At 40.1% G+C, this 15,811-nt stretch overlaps 1 protein-coding gene across 3 annotated transcripts in view; it reads right to left on the bottom strand.

Annotated features, from left to right (window-relative positions):
- diaph2 (diaphanous-related formin 2) overlaps nt 1–15,811 on the bottom strand; it is a 391,029-nt gene that overhangs the window by 241,018 nt on the left and 134,200 nt on the right. For all 3 annotated transcript variants that reach the window (XM_080465403.1, XM_080465404.1, XM_080465405.1), the window contains 4 exons: nt 13,393–13,509; nt 8,635–8,753; nt 6,871–6,935; nt 5,152–5,256 (listed from right to left, as the gene is read on the bottom strand). In XM_080465403.1, coding sequence (XP_080321529.1) covers nt 5,152–5,256; nt 6,871–6,935; nt 8,635–8,753; nt 13,393–13,509 — 406 coding nt within the window. The remainder of the gene's footprint in view (nt 1–5,151; nt 5,257–6,870; nt 6,936–8,634; nt 8,754–13,392; nt 13,510–15,811) is intronic.

Raw genomic sequence — 15,811 nt, 5'->3', positions numbered from 1 at the left:
CAGCTGACAGAATTGGAATTATGCCCTGAGACTGATAAGCCTGAATCTTTCAGCCCTTTGACATTCCCCTGCACGATCACGCAAATGATGTACACAGGTAGGTGGTGACAATCTGGGGGAAACTGTTTTTCAAGAAAAAAGTTATGCAAATACCACAATTACGGACGCCCTCACTCCGACAGGGTTTGATCTTCTGAGCTGATTAGATGCTGGCTCCTACCATGAAGCACTTCCACCAGCACTTCTCATTTCCAGAACCAATCCCCCACTCATTTGCATTTTGCCTGGTTACTTGATTGTGTGGGTAAAATGTAATTGGCTTCATATTTAAAGACATTACGCAGTGTTTCATTACATAATGGCAGTGGTGGATTGTTTATTAGAACCAAAATTAAAAAGGTGTTGTGCAAAAGAGCTTCTTACACAGATTGCCCAGAGCCCTTTAGAAAAAAAAAAAAAAAAAAAAGGAAAAATCCACATCCAATGATTACATGTCTGTCAATCTCAAGCCCTCCGTGGCCCATTTTCTCTTTTAAGATTAATATGAGAGAACAGAAGCAAATTAGCTTCTAAATTAGAGCGCGGTTGTTTCCATACTGAGGGGTCCTCGGAGTCCATATCTCTCTATCCTCCTCCCTCTCAGATTCACCCTATAATAACAAGCCCAGCGTTGCATACAACTCCTGGGATCCAATACCACTGCCACTGGCGTCTCTTCCTCCTCAGATATGAAAATGTTGGACAGTCTCGAAACACTTGTGGATTTTTGCATCAAATCACAACGGCACTTTTATCACTAATTCAAATGGGAAAACATTAGCATGGATGTTTCTGTACTGCAATTACAAAGCAATATTTAAAAATAAAGTGTTGAAAACCACGTTGAACAGTTCCTCGGATGATGTATAATTTATGTTCATTAAGCTTATAGAAACACCTCATAGTGAATTATTCTCCACAGTATGTGTGTATTTCTAATGCATTTCAAGTAGTCTAATTTTAATGTGTTTTTACTATGTTATGACGGTGATATTTCCCGACTGGTGTTGCATCATTGGAGCTGTGTGAAGAAGACAACAAGCCTAATACAAAATGTAACCCATCCAATTTGGATTCATATGCTTCTGGACTGAATGGGGAGGTCAGCGTGGCAGGCAATTAACTCTGATGTGATTAAATCTCTGCCCCAAATCTCATCTCTGATAGAAAAATTCAATCACAGGCATTTACTTATGAAAATTATATTAAACAGGTAGGTAATAAGTTTGGTTAAGCAGTCAAACAGCTGCAAAAATTACCACAGCTTCTAACTGTTATATTCTTTCGCCTCTTCAAATCCCTTTCATAATTTTCTAAATATATTATTTGTTTCAGTGGACTCACTGGAAGGGAATCAGCATCCTATCAAGTGTGATTCATCAGATCTATTAAATAAACACCGTATTTTGGTTCAAGATGTTGCTTCCAGCTTAACAATAGAGATATCAAATGGATTTAAGTCATTCGAAACATAGCATAGTATGATGCCGATATGCAGGGGAAGAAAATCACCTGTGTTTATCCAATGTAGGGTTTTATTTGTATACTTGGATTTGTGGTTGACTAAATGTGAGATTTTAATGGAGGGCCGCACATGCAAATGGGACACCCACCTTGGCTTCAGATTCCCTGATGAGTCTCTGAGCCTCTTTGAGCCTCTCTTTTTCAATAGTTAACTGTGCAGATACCACACACACACACACACACACACACACACACACACACACACACACACACACACCATATTCATGCCATAGGAAATCACACACCACAGCAGAAACAGGGGGGCAACAAAGAGGCACAAATGGGGGGGGGGGGGGGGTTAGATAGTCAGAAGAAGAACACTAGTACACAAGAACACATACAGTACTCACACCAAACACAATACAACCAAAAGAACAGAGCTGATGACGATGGTAGTCCAGTGTTGTATTCCTCTTCTCTGATTGAGCTATTAGATGTGCAAAGAGGCAGAGTGTACTGTACTTTAGACCTAAAACAAGATGTAATCAATCTTCAAAAGAACTTTGGTGTAGAACCATGGCTGCATGAAAGGAAAAAGGCACAGCATCCCTGACGGTTGGTGCACCTTTAAAAAAAGCTTCTACCATCTTCGCTTTTTCTCTCCACTCTCTGGCAGAGAAGAATACATTTCAGCTCAACACTCTCAGATGTGTGATGGGCATTGATTTCACTGTGCAGTCTTTGTTTTAGAAATGTACTCATTTTGCTTTGATATCTCAACCTGGAAAAGGATGGGAGCTTATTCCACAGCAACAAATATGTAATATTTTTATGGAGTCCTTCCTACAGAAAACCTCTCACCATGAACTGTAGAGAACTAAATATTTAATGTGTATAATGGAAAAGGAGATGAAGACCTTAAGTTGGGTGGCTTAAAAAGAACTTTTGCTCCGTGTGAATCTTGGAAAATGGTAGCAAAGTGCAATATTTAAAGCAAAGAGAGATTTTATTTCAAACTTCATCTTGAGGGATTCGAAGTTAGAAACTCTACGATATATACGTTTTGAAGAATGTATCATTTTTAGGAGGAAGCTCTTTCCACTCACATCTAAATCAAAACTCCTTATGTAAGAAACGTATGGCACGGTTAACAGGCTGACTGACTTTATCTCTAAACTGTCTCCACATAACAAAAAGCTTGGAGAAAAACAGGGAGTTACTCCACAGTGAGCTCTGCTGTCATTATCAGCTGACTCAAATTCGATAATCAGTAAGAGTGGAAGGAAGTCTGGCAGTAAAAGACAGAGAAAGTGGTCGACTACACCTCCAGCTCCTCTGGGGGCTATGCTGGGTCAGCTACAAGACCGCCAGGTTGTTAAAACCTATTAATGCAATGGCGCAGAGTGTTCCAGTGTAGCTCTGCAGTGCTACATTATTCATCACATCAGGAGCCAATTCAATGAATAGTTTCCCCTTTTCCCCTGAATGGTTGCAAGCGAAGGTTTGAGGAAGGGTGGATGAGTTCCACTTTGTTGTGATTTCGATGTCCTTTGTTGATGTTTACAAGCAGAACCTCTACTCAACTCAATTGGGAGATAATCAAACAGACACATCAAACAGGCTGCTTGTTACAATGCCAAAGTTCCCAGAGAAAGACTCTCATTAAATGTTGTCGGTTCACAAACAAGGTGAAGAGAAGCGACTCGGGCATGCATGTGTTTTAATATCTGACAACATTTCAGCACAGGAGATGAAAGGTTAGGGTTAGCTCCCACTTCATTCATATTCAGTAAATCGGCAGTGATCGCAAAAGCTGCTTTGATGGACAAAGTGAATGCGTGTCCTCACACCGATTTAAAGGTTCTGCGCTCTCACAGTTAATGGCTTTTCAGCAGCGCTGTGTCAGACGCAGGAATAGGTTTGCAAAACACACTCTCACAGCCTTGTCTTCCTCGAGTAGCAGAATCCCGGCGTCTGAGATTATGACACTGTTGTTTTGTGCACAAATGTGAACACCAGGCTCAAATCCGCTCGTTTTAAAAGATTTCAATCACTTAAATTAAATTAGAGACACAGTGGAGATTATCTTTAATATATTAAAATAGATCTGCATTTGAAATTAGGTCAATTAAAGCTGGATAGTCCGTCGTCCCCTGCTCTAAAAATGCTATAGTATTTTCTGTTTTGATGCATCAGGACAGTCTAAAGTCCATATGGCCTCATTCATTCAAGTTTCAGCCAAACAAATTACACGTTTCCCTGCTGAGGCTAATGTCTGCTGATGTGCGGCTCTCGAGCAAAAACTACTCTTTGAAGGAGCATTCAGACAAACAGAGGAAGAGAAGGTTTGACTCTCCAGGGCTCCTCTCCTCTACACTACCTGTTAATGCACCACATTCAGTCAGTCTTCAAAAGACACCGTCCTGCCAGCCAGGGGAGGGGATAGTGTGTTATAGTGGTGGGGGGACAAAACAAAAAAAAAAACACTTGGAAAAGCAACATAAAAGCTCCGACATGGGAAAGAGGCCATGCAAAGGTAACAAAACCTTATCCAAAGAAAAACAGAGCAAAAGGGAAGAAAAAGCCAAAACAGATGAAGCAGGTGGAGAGGAGCGGTTGGTCCGGATGGTTTGATTAAAATGGGGTGCAGTGAGTCGCAGAATGGTGAATGGGGCTGCAACTGGGGTTTGCATGCAGGTAACAATTGGTGACCCAGCAGGCGGCCATATGATGTGTGAGAGGGACACATTCACACAAAAGTTGTACAGAGGACAGTGAAGTCAGTTTGGCCGGGACAGCAGCCAAAGTTTGACCAACAAAGCAGCAGTTGTGGCCTAAAGAACAATTTCTAAAGTACTTAAGTAACCGCACGTTGCAACTGTGAAAACTCACTGTTATTCTTGGACCACATATGCAGCCGCACTTTATCAGAGGTGCCAACACCAACAACAAGAGATGAATGTTTGAAGGGAAAAAGCCATTTTTGATGCGGATGTAGCTACACCATCTTTCAATGCTGGCTTCTATTAAATCCCCCTATGCAGTGAGGCAAACTGCCCTTTTGTCCCAAGGTAGTACTAAAGTGTTTGAAATTGGGTTAAGGGGGAAATAGCAGTCATTTTCTGTGCTCAAAATGGAGGGTTTTGCCTGGGAAGAAATGATTTGGAGGCCAGGAAAAGAAATGCAATCCATCTCTGTGATGATAGAATTTCATAGGAAAAGCTTCAATAGACCAATTTGCCCACATAAAGAGCTACAACTTAAGCAGAAGATTGACCCTTTATTAAATCAAATGTTCTTGCATGGATGATAACTCCCACTTACAGAGAATTCACATCTGTAAGTGGGGTGGAAAGGAATCGTCCGGACCAAATCGAACCTTTTTTCGAGCGGCGCCATTTCTTCTGGAGGAAATGACTTTAAGAAAAATATTTTTTATTTGTTTGACTGATGTTTTTTTTTTTTTTTTGGTTTCTTTTTTAAAGAAAATCTCCAATTGAGATGATTAAAAGTTCCCTGAAAGTGGCTTTAGATGTTACCCAACTTGGTTTTCCTGTTGGTTTTTTCCAGGGAAACGCACAAAACAAAGTTCTCTGGGGGACGCAGCATCGCTTGGTAGTGAAGTGGGATTTGTCTTTATGGATTTACCTGGGACTCCAGAGCCTGGATCTTCCCCTCCAACTCTTTGATTTTCTCTTCTTTCTTTTGAGACTCGGCCTGAGCCTCCTGCCGAGCACTGAACTCCTCATCAAACTGTTAAAAAAATAAAATAAAATAAAAGATATAAGTATGTCTTTGTGCAGATAACAAACACGTGTACACAGATGTAAACACGCACACACAGGTTGGTGAGCGGCAGGGTGTCTCCAGAGATTGGCCACAGGGCACATCAACAGACAACAAAACACGCTGTCATAGACTCTCCGGCCGATTTCTATTCATAGCGTTTGTAGCCCTAGAGCCCTGTTGTTCTTTGTCTTTGTTTCAGGCCTGGCTTTCATGTAAGTTGATGGATCTAACCTTTGCAGAAACCAAGCCATGTCACTACAATGACTTCACTGGCCCAGCAGGGTGCATGGTGGGACGATGGGATACGCTTCTTAAGAAAAAACCATTCCCAGGACCCCCAGTGGCGTTGTGTGACAGTCGTAATGAGGCTCCGTAACATACGTTATAGCGCTGAAAATAACATGCGGGGGGGTGAAATCGTAAACTTTATTCCTCTCATATGAGTAAAGCTGCAATCCATCGAGCCAATCAAGGAAGTTAATGACTTGCAATTTAAAAAAAAACAAAAAACGTTAAAAAGTGGGAGGCCCATAAAAGTGGTAGGCCTAAAATATCTGAACTTCAATATCAAAACAGTGTACACATAAAAAAGCTGTCTGCTAAAGGAAGAAAGAGACTTAGCCTATCACAGATATCGGAGGAGCTGTAGGGAGAGTGCCTCAGGCCACCACGTTTTTTATAGAGCAGCGAAAGAATGCAAACATTTGGAAAATCATAGAGGCAATTCTCAGGGAACATGTCCTCTATGCATGTGAAATCACTGTCTTTAAGTGACCTGCTGGAGAGAAAATGACAAACACCTCCTCGAAACCATAACCGGAGCAGCAAAAAAGAGGCAATCACACATAACTGTCTTCAAAGTGACCCTGTTTCAGCAACAGACTGAAAATTATTAAAGAGATTCATGAAATGGAGAAACTGACTTTTCTTTTGCGATTGAATGGAGATGTCCATTCACCTTCTTCTACACTGATTTATCCGGCTCAAGGATGTGGAGTCGATCCCAGGTCAAAGTGAGTGAGAGCAGGGGGCGTACACGACGGGTCACCAGTCCATCTGTCTGGCAGCTTGTCCACAGTGTACCCTGCATTCATTCATCCATAGTCTGCTGGGATCGGCTCGAGCACCCCACAAGTTGGATAAAGTGGTTTCGAAGACGGATGGGACGGAGTGCACCAATAAATTAGAAACAAACAAACAAACCAAAAAAATACTTTCCATTGAAGAAAACAAATCCCAGTAAATTATTTGGTTGAATCTGTAAACACTCAACAGTGTTTGGAGTAAAACTAATCTTTTGGCCATTTGGCAACAAAATAAATAAATAATAATAATCAAAATTGGATATCAAAAACACTGAGTCTAAATAAGTGTTCCCCGGTATGGTGCACAAATAAGTATACATCAGAACATCGGTATTGATTCTTGTAATGCTGATACGGATCATGTAGCGTCACAGCCAGGTATTGATCAGGGCATGGAAAATCAATAGCTTGTCTGGGAGCTCTGAGGAAGAAAAAACTTTCCTGATGGGCGCCAGCCAACCAAGGGGGGCTGTTGGAGTGATTAATGCCTCACCTTTTTGGAGTACTCCACGGCCTTCTGCTCACTCTCCTCAACTTTGGCTTTATCCACACACTGATCTACAAGACAAAGACATTCACAGTCAAAACAAGCTTCAAATACACTGTGTTGCACTGTGAGCCTTCAGACTGAGAACAGTCTCTTGTTTTGAAAGCACATTAGAGCTGCATTCAACCTCACCAAGCCTGTTTATTCTGAGAGATATCTTGAAGTGCCCCTAACCCTTTATTAGGCCACATGTCTTCTGTAAATGTATGACAATCTTGAATTAGACTATTAAATAGTTGTGCAAAACAGTGAAGTGAATCGATGCTGCTTTGTTTTGCCTCTTTACTTGATCCAGATAGAGCACCTGATTGACACATGTATCAGGAGACATGTTTGGAAATAACACATACATCTTCAAATATGCATATTCATATTTAGTGTCTGTGTTTTGGCAAATAATACATTGTATAGTATAGAACTGGTACACAATACGGTATAGTTGTCATGTCAAAAAATGGACAGTTGTGGTCTGAGCCGGACGGCGCCACTGTAACATCATTTTCCCCATTATTTCGCCAAACGGTCATCGTGGAATAGCAGACAAACAGATACTCAAGAGATATGCAGAACTTGCAAAATAGAGTTTATACATAAACCAGTCAGATCATGATACGGACTGATTAACGTGTGTTGTTTTCCTCTTTTATATGCATTTGACATTCCATAAATGGTGAGACGGCTCTTGTCTCATCTTCAAAAAGGAAAGCGTTTGGACTTTCTGTAAATAACCACAACTTTTAAGGCAAGCTGGTAACCCGAGTCTGCTTTTTTGTGTTTGTTTGTGAAATACCTCGGGCTCTGTTTTCTACTTTAGTTATTATTTACTTCTGTTAACGCATCAAATGCATACACCCATATAAAGTTTCCCTCAACATAGTCAATCAGTAAAAAGGTTTTGTTTTGAATAATTATATGAAACTGACACATAAAGGACTTTATTCCCACAGACTACAAATTCTTACTGGGATTGATGTTGATGCGCGCCATAAAAAAGCTAATCATGTTTCAAGTTACTAAAACTTCAGTGGCTTCCAAAATATAAATCTCACATTAAGTTATATTTGCATTCACCATCATCTCTTTAAACTGAACTGAATTAATAGATTATGAATGGCCGAGTTCACACAATATATAAAACATGTTCCCCGGATGAGTTAATGCAAACGCAATGTTAAAAAAAAAAAGAAGTGTTGAAATCTGCACATAAATGTGATCCTGACAACAGACAATAAAATGGTTTACTTTAATAGCAAACAAGGTGTCAATGGCAGGAGTGAAGTGACTTTATTTATGACTGCTGTTGCTCAGATTTCAAAACTTTTAATGACGATATGTTGACAAGTCAGAGATCTGCTAGTGAGACAACTCAGATACACAAAGTGGTGTTATTTATCTATTTATTGTTATGGGTCTGTAAGAAAATATCTCCAAACATATTGCAAATAAAACAATATAATATTGTGTGTTTCTCAACAAACACAGCTAATGTATCCGAGATTACTTAACCAGATTACATCCATTAATCATTAATAATTAGATTAGATGGCACGTTGCACAGGGGGATCTCTGGGGGGGATTCGAGAGGTAAATGACAAGCAATCCCCTTCAGAAACACTTTCAACTGTTTCAACTAAATATTGAACTTCATAAACAGATATTCATCTCTACTTCGAGTCTATTGTGTGAAATGAAAAACGATGAAATATTTACCAATCAGCTGGGTGAAATCCACATCTAATCGTTTACTGTAGCCAAAGTCCGGGTCCATGCCATTGCGGTGTAAGACCACCTGAGACACGCATTCCTCGATCACCTTGTAGTACTGGGGCCTTGAGGTCGGGAAACAAAGCAGAGGAATGAGACCAGGCACAGAAAGATATGAGCGACACAAACCCTACAAGGCTAATTAACCACAAATGATTCTCTTATCCGAGCTAGAGGTCACAAAATGCCATGTCAAAAAGGTTGCTGCTGCAGGAAATAGGCACCCCATTAAATTCGATCACCTGCATCACCCCCATCGTGAAATTAGCAGATTAATGGGTACACACAACCCAAGTATGTGTTAGTCTGTCCGCTTCAAGGTGACTGACGGTAGTCAAGGCTACGCTTGCCCTCTTGCATAATTCGCAATCATCTTTGCCAATTAGAGCGACCATAAAAACTGAAATGTAAATCTAATCAGTGTAACGTGTGTAATTGAAAGCACAATGACCGGGAAAACATGTCAGCCAGTTAGAAGTGTGACTGAGTGCTCGGTTGCTGTCGAGCAGGGTCTGCGAATCAACCCAAGTCCAATTCCACCACACAGGTTGGTGTGTGACCTTTTCTCTGTAACATTATCAACTTTAATTGCAAGTGACATTTAGCAAATACAATGCCAGCTTAAGCTGAGCTCCACACCAGGAAATAATTATTTTCTAAGCCGACGTTAACCAGAAGTTTAAATTCACCACAGAAACAGATGCTTTTTTTTTTTTTTTAATTGAATTATTATTCGTCTAAAGACTCCTAATGATGCTCACAAATTGGCCCTGAAATAAAAAGAATAAAAATACCCTGAACTAACAAAGTTGAGGGAGATTATGGGTCTGAGCAACTAATTGTATTAATTTCATTAATTTGAGAATAAAGTCATAATACTGATCATAATACTGATTTAACGGTGTGAAATGTAAGATCTGAATGCCTTAGTATCATATCAACCTCTTAAGAAGCTTTGTTAAATAGCATACGTTGCAGGCAGTGTGAAACTCAGCACATGACTCCAAATACATCTTCTGATTATGTACATTTAATCTACATAATGTCTTCAAAAAAACTTTCTTTACAATTTCCAACTTTTCTGTATAATTCTACTCAGCAGACCTACCACAGTATCTGAGGTATGATTGAGAGGTTTTTTTTAGCTGCTTTAGATTGTCCACTTGGTTTATTTGATGAATAAATGAATATCAGACGATGCCCAAAAGCCTGAGATTTTATGACAACTTTGATCCAGATAAGGAGCTCGGAGTGAGATCAAAGCGCAGCCGTCTGATGACTCTGCGTGAAAGCGTCGAGGGGAACATTAACATTGCTAAAATGTAGTAACTGATTTTGGCAGGCAGAACTGTGAACAAAGCGTCTGTTGCCAGGTGGGTGAATTTTGTTCTGAAAGACTAAAAAAAAAAAGAAGGGGGGGGGGGGGGGGGGGTTACATAGTCTAAGCATGTATGTGATGAAGATTGCTCTGTAACAATCAAACACAGAAAGGGAAAAAAGTTTATTTCTGAGACTTTAACTGTTGCCTTTAAAATCCAAAGGCTACATTCTGATGGTACCTTGTGGGTGGACAGACCACATCACGTTAGGAACGGAAAAAGAAAAAAATGAAAGACGAAAAAATCCCGAGCCAAAGCAAATAAGAATATATCAGCATTTAGGTGCACTGTTTTGAAAGCATGAAATGCCATACATTAAGCCTGAGCTGGTGGATTCGCCCACTCATGACTGGAACAAGCTACTGAAAGCTCACACATCGCCCTGCGTGGCTTAAGCGCTGTGGCACTCAGCTTACAACTGTCATCAATGTACACCACGTTATTATCTCAATAAGCCGCCCTATTTTCCCTTCGTCCTCCATCCTCCGACGCCACCAAACAGATATGGGCTGGGCTGGAGATAACTGGAGACGGAGAGAGTGACCCAGAACTGTCAGGTCCCTCCACAGTGAGCGGGGCTGGGCTCCAGAAGCAAGCATATGTCCCCTGTATCATTCCCCACCTCTTCTTTTACTCTGGCACCTTCATTTCTTCCAGTGATGGCTTGCAGTGCGGCACAGCCCCAGCCACTTGATCCAGCTCTGCTCCACATAACCAGTGTAATCCCCATATCACCCGGCTCCAAAAGAGCAGATCTGCTCTATATTTACTGGGTGGGTTTGATGTGCTCCCATTCATTAAGCTTGCAGTGAGAGATTAATTATCAAAAATAAACCAAGCCCCGGAGGGTTGGAAAACAAATAACGTGTAAGGACGAATTACAGTAGACGGAGCAGTTTTCCCACCACAGACGGTCTTATTATTAGAATAGCAATTATAATATTTAATGAATTAGCATTTAATATTGTTATTTAACAGATGGATCAAGGTACCGAGACGTTTGAAATAAATACAATGGCAACAAGTTGGTCTCATACTTCAGATAGGATATAATGAGTACACATGCATTCCTTTGATCATGAAGCCAAACCTTCACACAGCACAACCTCAGCTAAGACTGCCAGCATTAAATGATTTGAACTGGAACCACACAATGCTATCCGACCTCCCACGTTGTTTTTGTTTCATCTCGTGGAAAAGCAGTATATGTGCTGTACGATTGCACATTCACCCACTTTTAAGCGCAACCTGGAAAGCTGGCAAAGACAGGAGGGGGAAAGAAAAAAAAAAAGACAAATAGTATCTATTGGAAATAGCTGCATGCACTGTAGTACTGCATCTTCCATCATCCCAAATCCACAGCAGTGATATATGGAAAATAAAATGCCTCAGTCATCACCCTCTTCTAGTGTTAATGTTAGGAGGTACAAAAGTGCTTGATACGCCTTGCATTTGCTATGAAGGAGGAAAAAAAAAAAAGAAAATATAAAAACATCAAAAACAGACTTTTAAAAATACCATCCGTCTTATTTTTTTTGAGAATTGGTACTGATCCTTTCTCATTCCTGGCTTATAGAGGCGGACATGGACACTGGAGCAGAGGTGGACATGGCAATACTAGATGGTTAATGCGAATTCTATTTCTCACTTCCTCTGTATAGATGAAGAATACATAATTCATAACTCCAAGGGAACAGCAACTTGTCTACGGTAAATTCATCTTCTTCCTCTCATCCTACGTTCATCTTCAAACTTTCTTTTTAGAGTTTTATTTCCTCAAAAAAAATCTCTGACAAACTGACAAATGTATCATTGTCAGTCCGTTCAGATGGGTGGTGACCCTCCATCACAGCCTCTGACACACTGACGGAGCACAAACTCCACCATTTAAAAATCAGTAATAATTTGAAATAACAAAACATAACTTGTTTGACCATTTATTACTATTATCTATTCTGTTTTAGCTTTAAAAAGTTTTTGTTACAAAATAAGAGCACGCCATTCTTGTGCTGCAGACTAATTGTGGCTGCAAGCTATTTTCAGTCTGCAGTACAGAGTGTGATATACTGCACAGCGACGATGCATCTAATGAAGGGTGTGGCAGAGGTCAGTGAGGCACTTCTTCCATACAGGATCAAGTAACGAGGCGTTCTTTATAACGTTTTTTAACTCCTATCTTTACTTCAAGCTCAGCAAATGCAAAGCTGCGAAAGGTCGAACACATCAATTCTCAGTACAGAACCGCAACTTCACAATTACAGCAACAGCTTTTTCTTTTTTTTTTCAACTGGCATCGGATTGAAAGTAGATTAAAGGTAATTACAGAGAAAATGTCTTTTAAAAAGTGTGGAAGAGATGGGGAAAAAAATTAGGAAATGTTGACAGCATTTTCCACGTCAACCACGCCCATTTCAAATGACTTACCAATCACACGACAGAAAAAAAGTTTCTACGAGATGATGTGTCGAGGAAAGGTTACGACATCAGGGCGTCAAGACAAAACAATCACATCATTCTGTTCTTGCTGAGTATATATCGACATTAATTACACAACAGAGGGTCAAATAAATGTTATCCATTTGATTATTGATATTTACATAACTTAAGAAAGAAAACTTTGGATTTAATTGAATTTTACTAAATGCACCTCACATGTGCAAGTTGGATGTGCATTAATAGTCGATTCATTTGGCAGTGTTCCATAAGAAGAGAAAAAAACTGTTTAGGAACAATTATTTGGCACAGATTAAGAGAGAAAAACAAACTGTCCATTCAAGCAGTACAGAAACTGAAAACTGGAGTCTTGAATCTGTCGGAGATGACGTGATAATGATTACAATTCGTAGCCAGGAAATCCTTACTGTGTGGAACTTCATTTCGTTATCATTTCAACATTGCATGTCATTTCCGGCAGGCCGATTTAGATCGTCTAGCGGACCAGTTTTGGACCATGGGCCATATGTTTGACTGTCAATTGTGTCTCAGCTCCATGAACAGTTTTCGAAAACAGACATTTACATACAATTGCTCTCAATCTTGAAGGGATTTTAAAAAATGTTTAAACATGAAAAACATTTTAACTGGATTTCAAGACAGTCAAGCACAGACAGATCGACCGACAAACCCACAGGGCCAGTGAGTTAACACCAGCTTACCAATAAATTCACGGTGATGTATCAGCTGTTTTTTTTGTATCTCTTAATAAAAATCAAAAAGCCTGAAAGCTAAAAAAAAAAAAATGTTTTATAAAAAAATAAGGAGCTATATGAAGTCATAAGTCAATACGAGACCAGCAGATTGTTAAACCAACAGCAAAGGTACTTACCTGATGTAATAGTCGTTCCTGATGAGCAATAGGTGCTGAAGGATGGACAGGAAGTATGTCTCTGAGCCGGTGTCTCTCACCATGTTGGACAGGAGATGGTACACCTCACTCATATCAGTACAGGAGCAACGTTAAGAAAAACAACTTTACCCAGTTTAGTTTTTAAAGTTTTGTTTTAACTTTGCACTTGAGGTTAATCTATGGAGAAGACTCTTAATTTGAGTTTATTATTCACATGCATTTATCTCCTGTAAACATTTCAAATTGTATTACTTGTCTTTTTCATTATAAGTATTCCTTTTCCTCGGTACTGCAGCTCGGGCTGTCTGACAGGTATCACATTGCAAAAGCAAACAGAGATGTGATTCCTCTTATTCATTCACTCTCAGGGGAGCTAAAACAGTATAAGCAGCTGAGTCGAGGAAAGGAGAGGAGAGGAGAGGGATTGGCGATGAAGAGCGCTCCCTCTGGTTTACCTGTCACTCCACACCTTTCAAGATAGAGGAAATTAATTATGTGAAAAATTTGCCAGTTTGAAAGTTAACTGATGGGGATCCAATCATTCACAGGGCAAAAATATGGCTGAGGTTCAAGCTCTCAGAGTGAAGCTGACATGTGCTCAGGAGCAAAAATTCCAGTTATTAAATTTGCAAAAGCTATTGATTATGTGTCTTGGGTTTGCTTTCCCCGGGAGGAAGTAGTGATGGCTTTGACATCTAAAACAGATGTTAAATCAGGCAGTATTACTTTTTATTCCGTGTGTATAAACATCCTACACCATGAGGACTTGTTTCGGTTGAAGATGTGTCTTACTCAGGGAGAAGCTAAATATTTGATGCTGGAATTAAATAACAATGAATGAACAACACTCTCCGGCCATTCATTATGTTCAACAGTCGTACGAGAAAGTTTGTTTTTGTTTTTAACTTTGGCTGAGGTAAACACAGACAATTCAGTATAACTAAATGTTGGTTTTCAAGGTTTTATAAAATACCGAGAAGTGTTTCCACTACGTCATCCTGTTAAAACACATGAGAGATGAAGAATGTCAAGCAAAATTGAACAATATCATCTTTATAAAGGCAGAATTTATGAAAGAGCCTTCAGACAGAGTAATATCAGATACTAAAGGTGTACCTAACGGAGTGGCGAGTGAGTGTGTTACACATAAAGACATGTTCGTAGTTAATTTCTGAGGAAAGGTTAATTATAGAAAATATTCCATTTGTGTTTCACAGACATATAATTGTGTTGTGAAATTGCAGATTTTATGGCGTGAAAAACTGAGGAAAATGAATGGTGCTGATTTAATTGGTTGCTTAAATTTTTTGATTTTCCCTTGCACAATAAACATTTCAGGTAAAAAATGCAGAAAACGGTAGGTTGTGCTGTTAAAGCCTGAAAACCTGATCGCTGTCGGAACCTGATGCTGTGAGGTAAAATATTTACACAGAGCAGCACACTGACAGGAATGATATCCATTGACATTTGCAGCCCCTGTATCACCATATTTTCTACTCCCCTGTCCTCCTGATTCTGGTACAGACAGTGACACGCGCATGCAAAAAGCTAATTTATAGTCGTGAGTTGTGGCTGTGCTTACTATCATCTATACAAAACAATCTGCTGGCGCTGCAGTTGGAGCGGATCGATTCTTTTAAATACTGTTTGACACATTTCTTATTCATTTCAACAATGCCTGTAATTAAACTCTCTATCCCGTATCAAATTTTTAGAGAAACAGGGATGGGAATACCGGCTCCTCTAAAGTATCATTTCCCTCCCTTGCATTAGCAGAGTATGAAGCCTGGGAGAATTACCAATCCTGTGAGATTCAATTATAGCCTCACCACAGCGGCATTTGAGAGGACATGAGAAGGAGCTCACACTGGGAAACTATCCAAGTAGCTTCATCTATCACTAAACTGCAGACATAAACCTAATGTAAAATGCCAATCTACTCAATGGCAGCTACTCCACGCTCTCTTTCCCACTTTTTGTCTCGCTCTCTCTCGACGTTCTCTCTCTCCAAATAATGAATAAACATGAGTGGCAGGAGAGTGTGATGTAGGCCAGTCAGTGGTGGGGTCAATCAATCACCATTCCACAGCTCATTAATATTTATTAGGGGCCTGGAGTCACCTCCTCGGCACCTGGACCTGCGCCGGACACAGAGGAGATGAGCCACTTCAGGTTAATATTCATGAAATTGTCGGGAGAAACAAGACACATGTGCAATGCTCAGGTAGTAGGAGCATTATCTGTGTGGCGTAATGCTTACAGCTGTGTGTGTGCATGTGGGTGTGTGTGCTCTGCAAGCCGAGCAACAGAAAGTAGCCCAGGCATTCGAATCTCGCCCATACCTCAGAGATCAATACCACATTGTCCTTGGAAACAAACATTGGGACCTCTCATTGGT

This window comes from Lipophrys pholis, assembly GCF_963383615.2.
Source record: "Lipophrys pholis genome assembly, chromosome: 6".
In the NCBI taxonomy this organism is placed as follows: domain Eukaryota; kingdom Metazoa; phylum Chordata; class Actinopteri; order Blenniiformes; family Blenniidae; genus Lipophrys; species Lipophrys pholis.
Note: the sequence above shows the minus strand (reverse complement) of the source record. Positions and strands in the feature narration are given on the sequence as shown.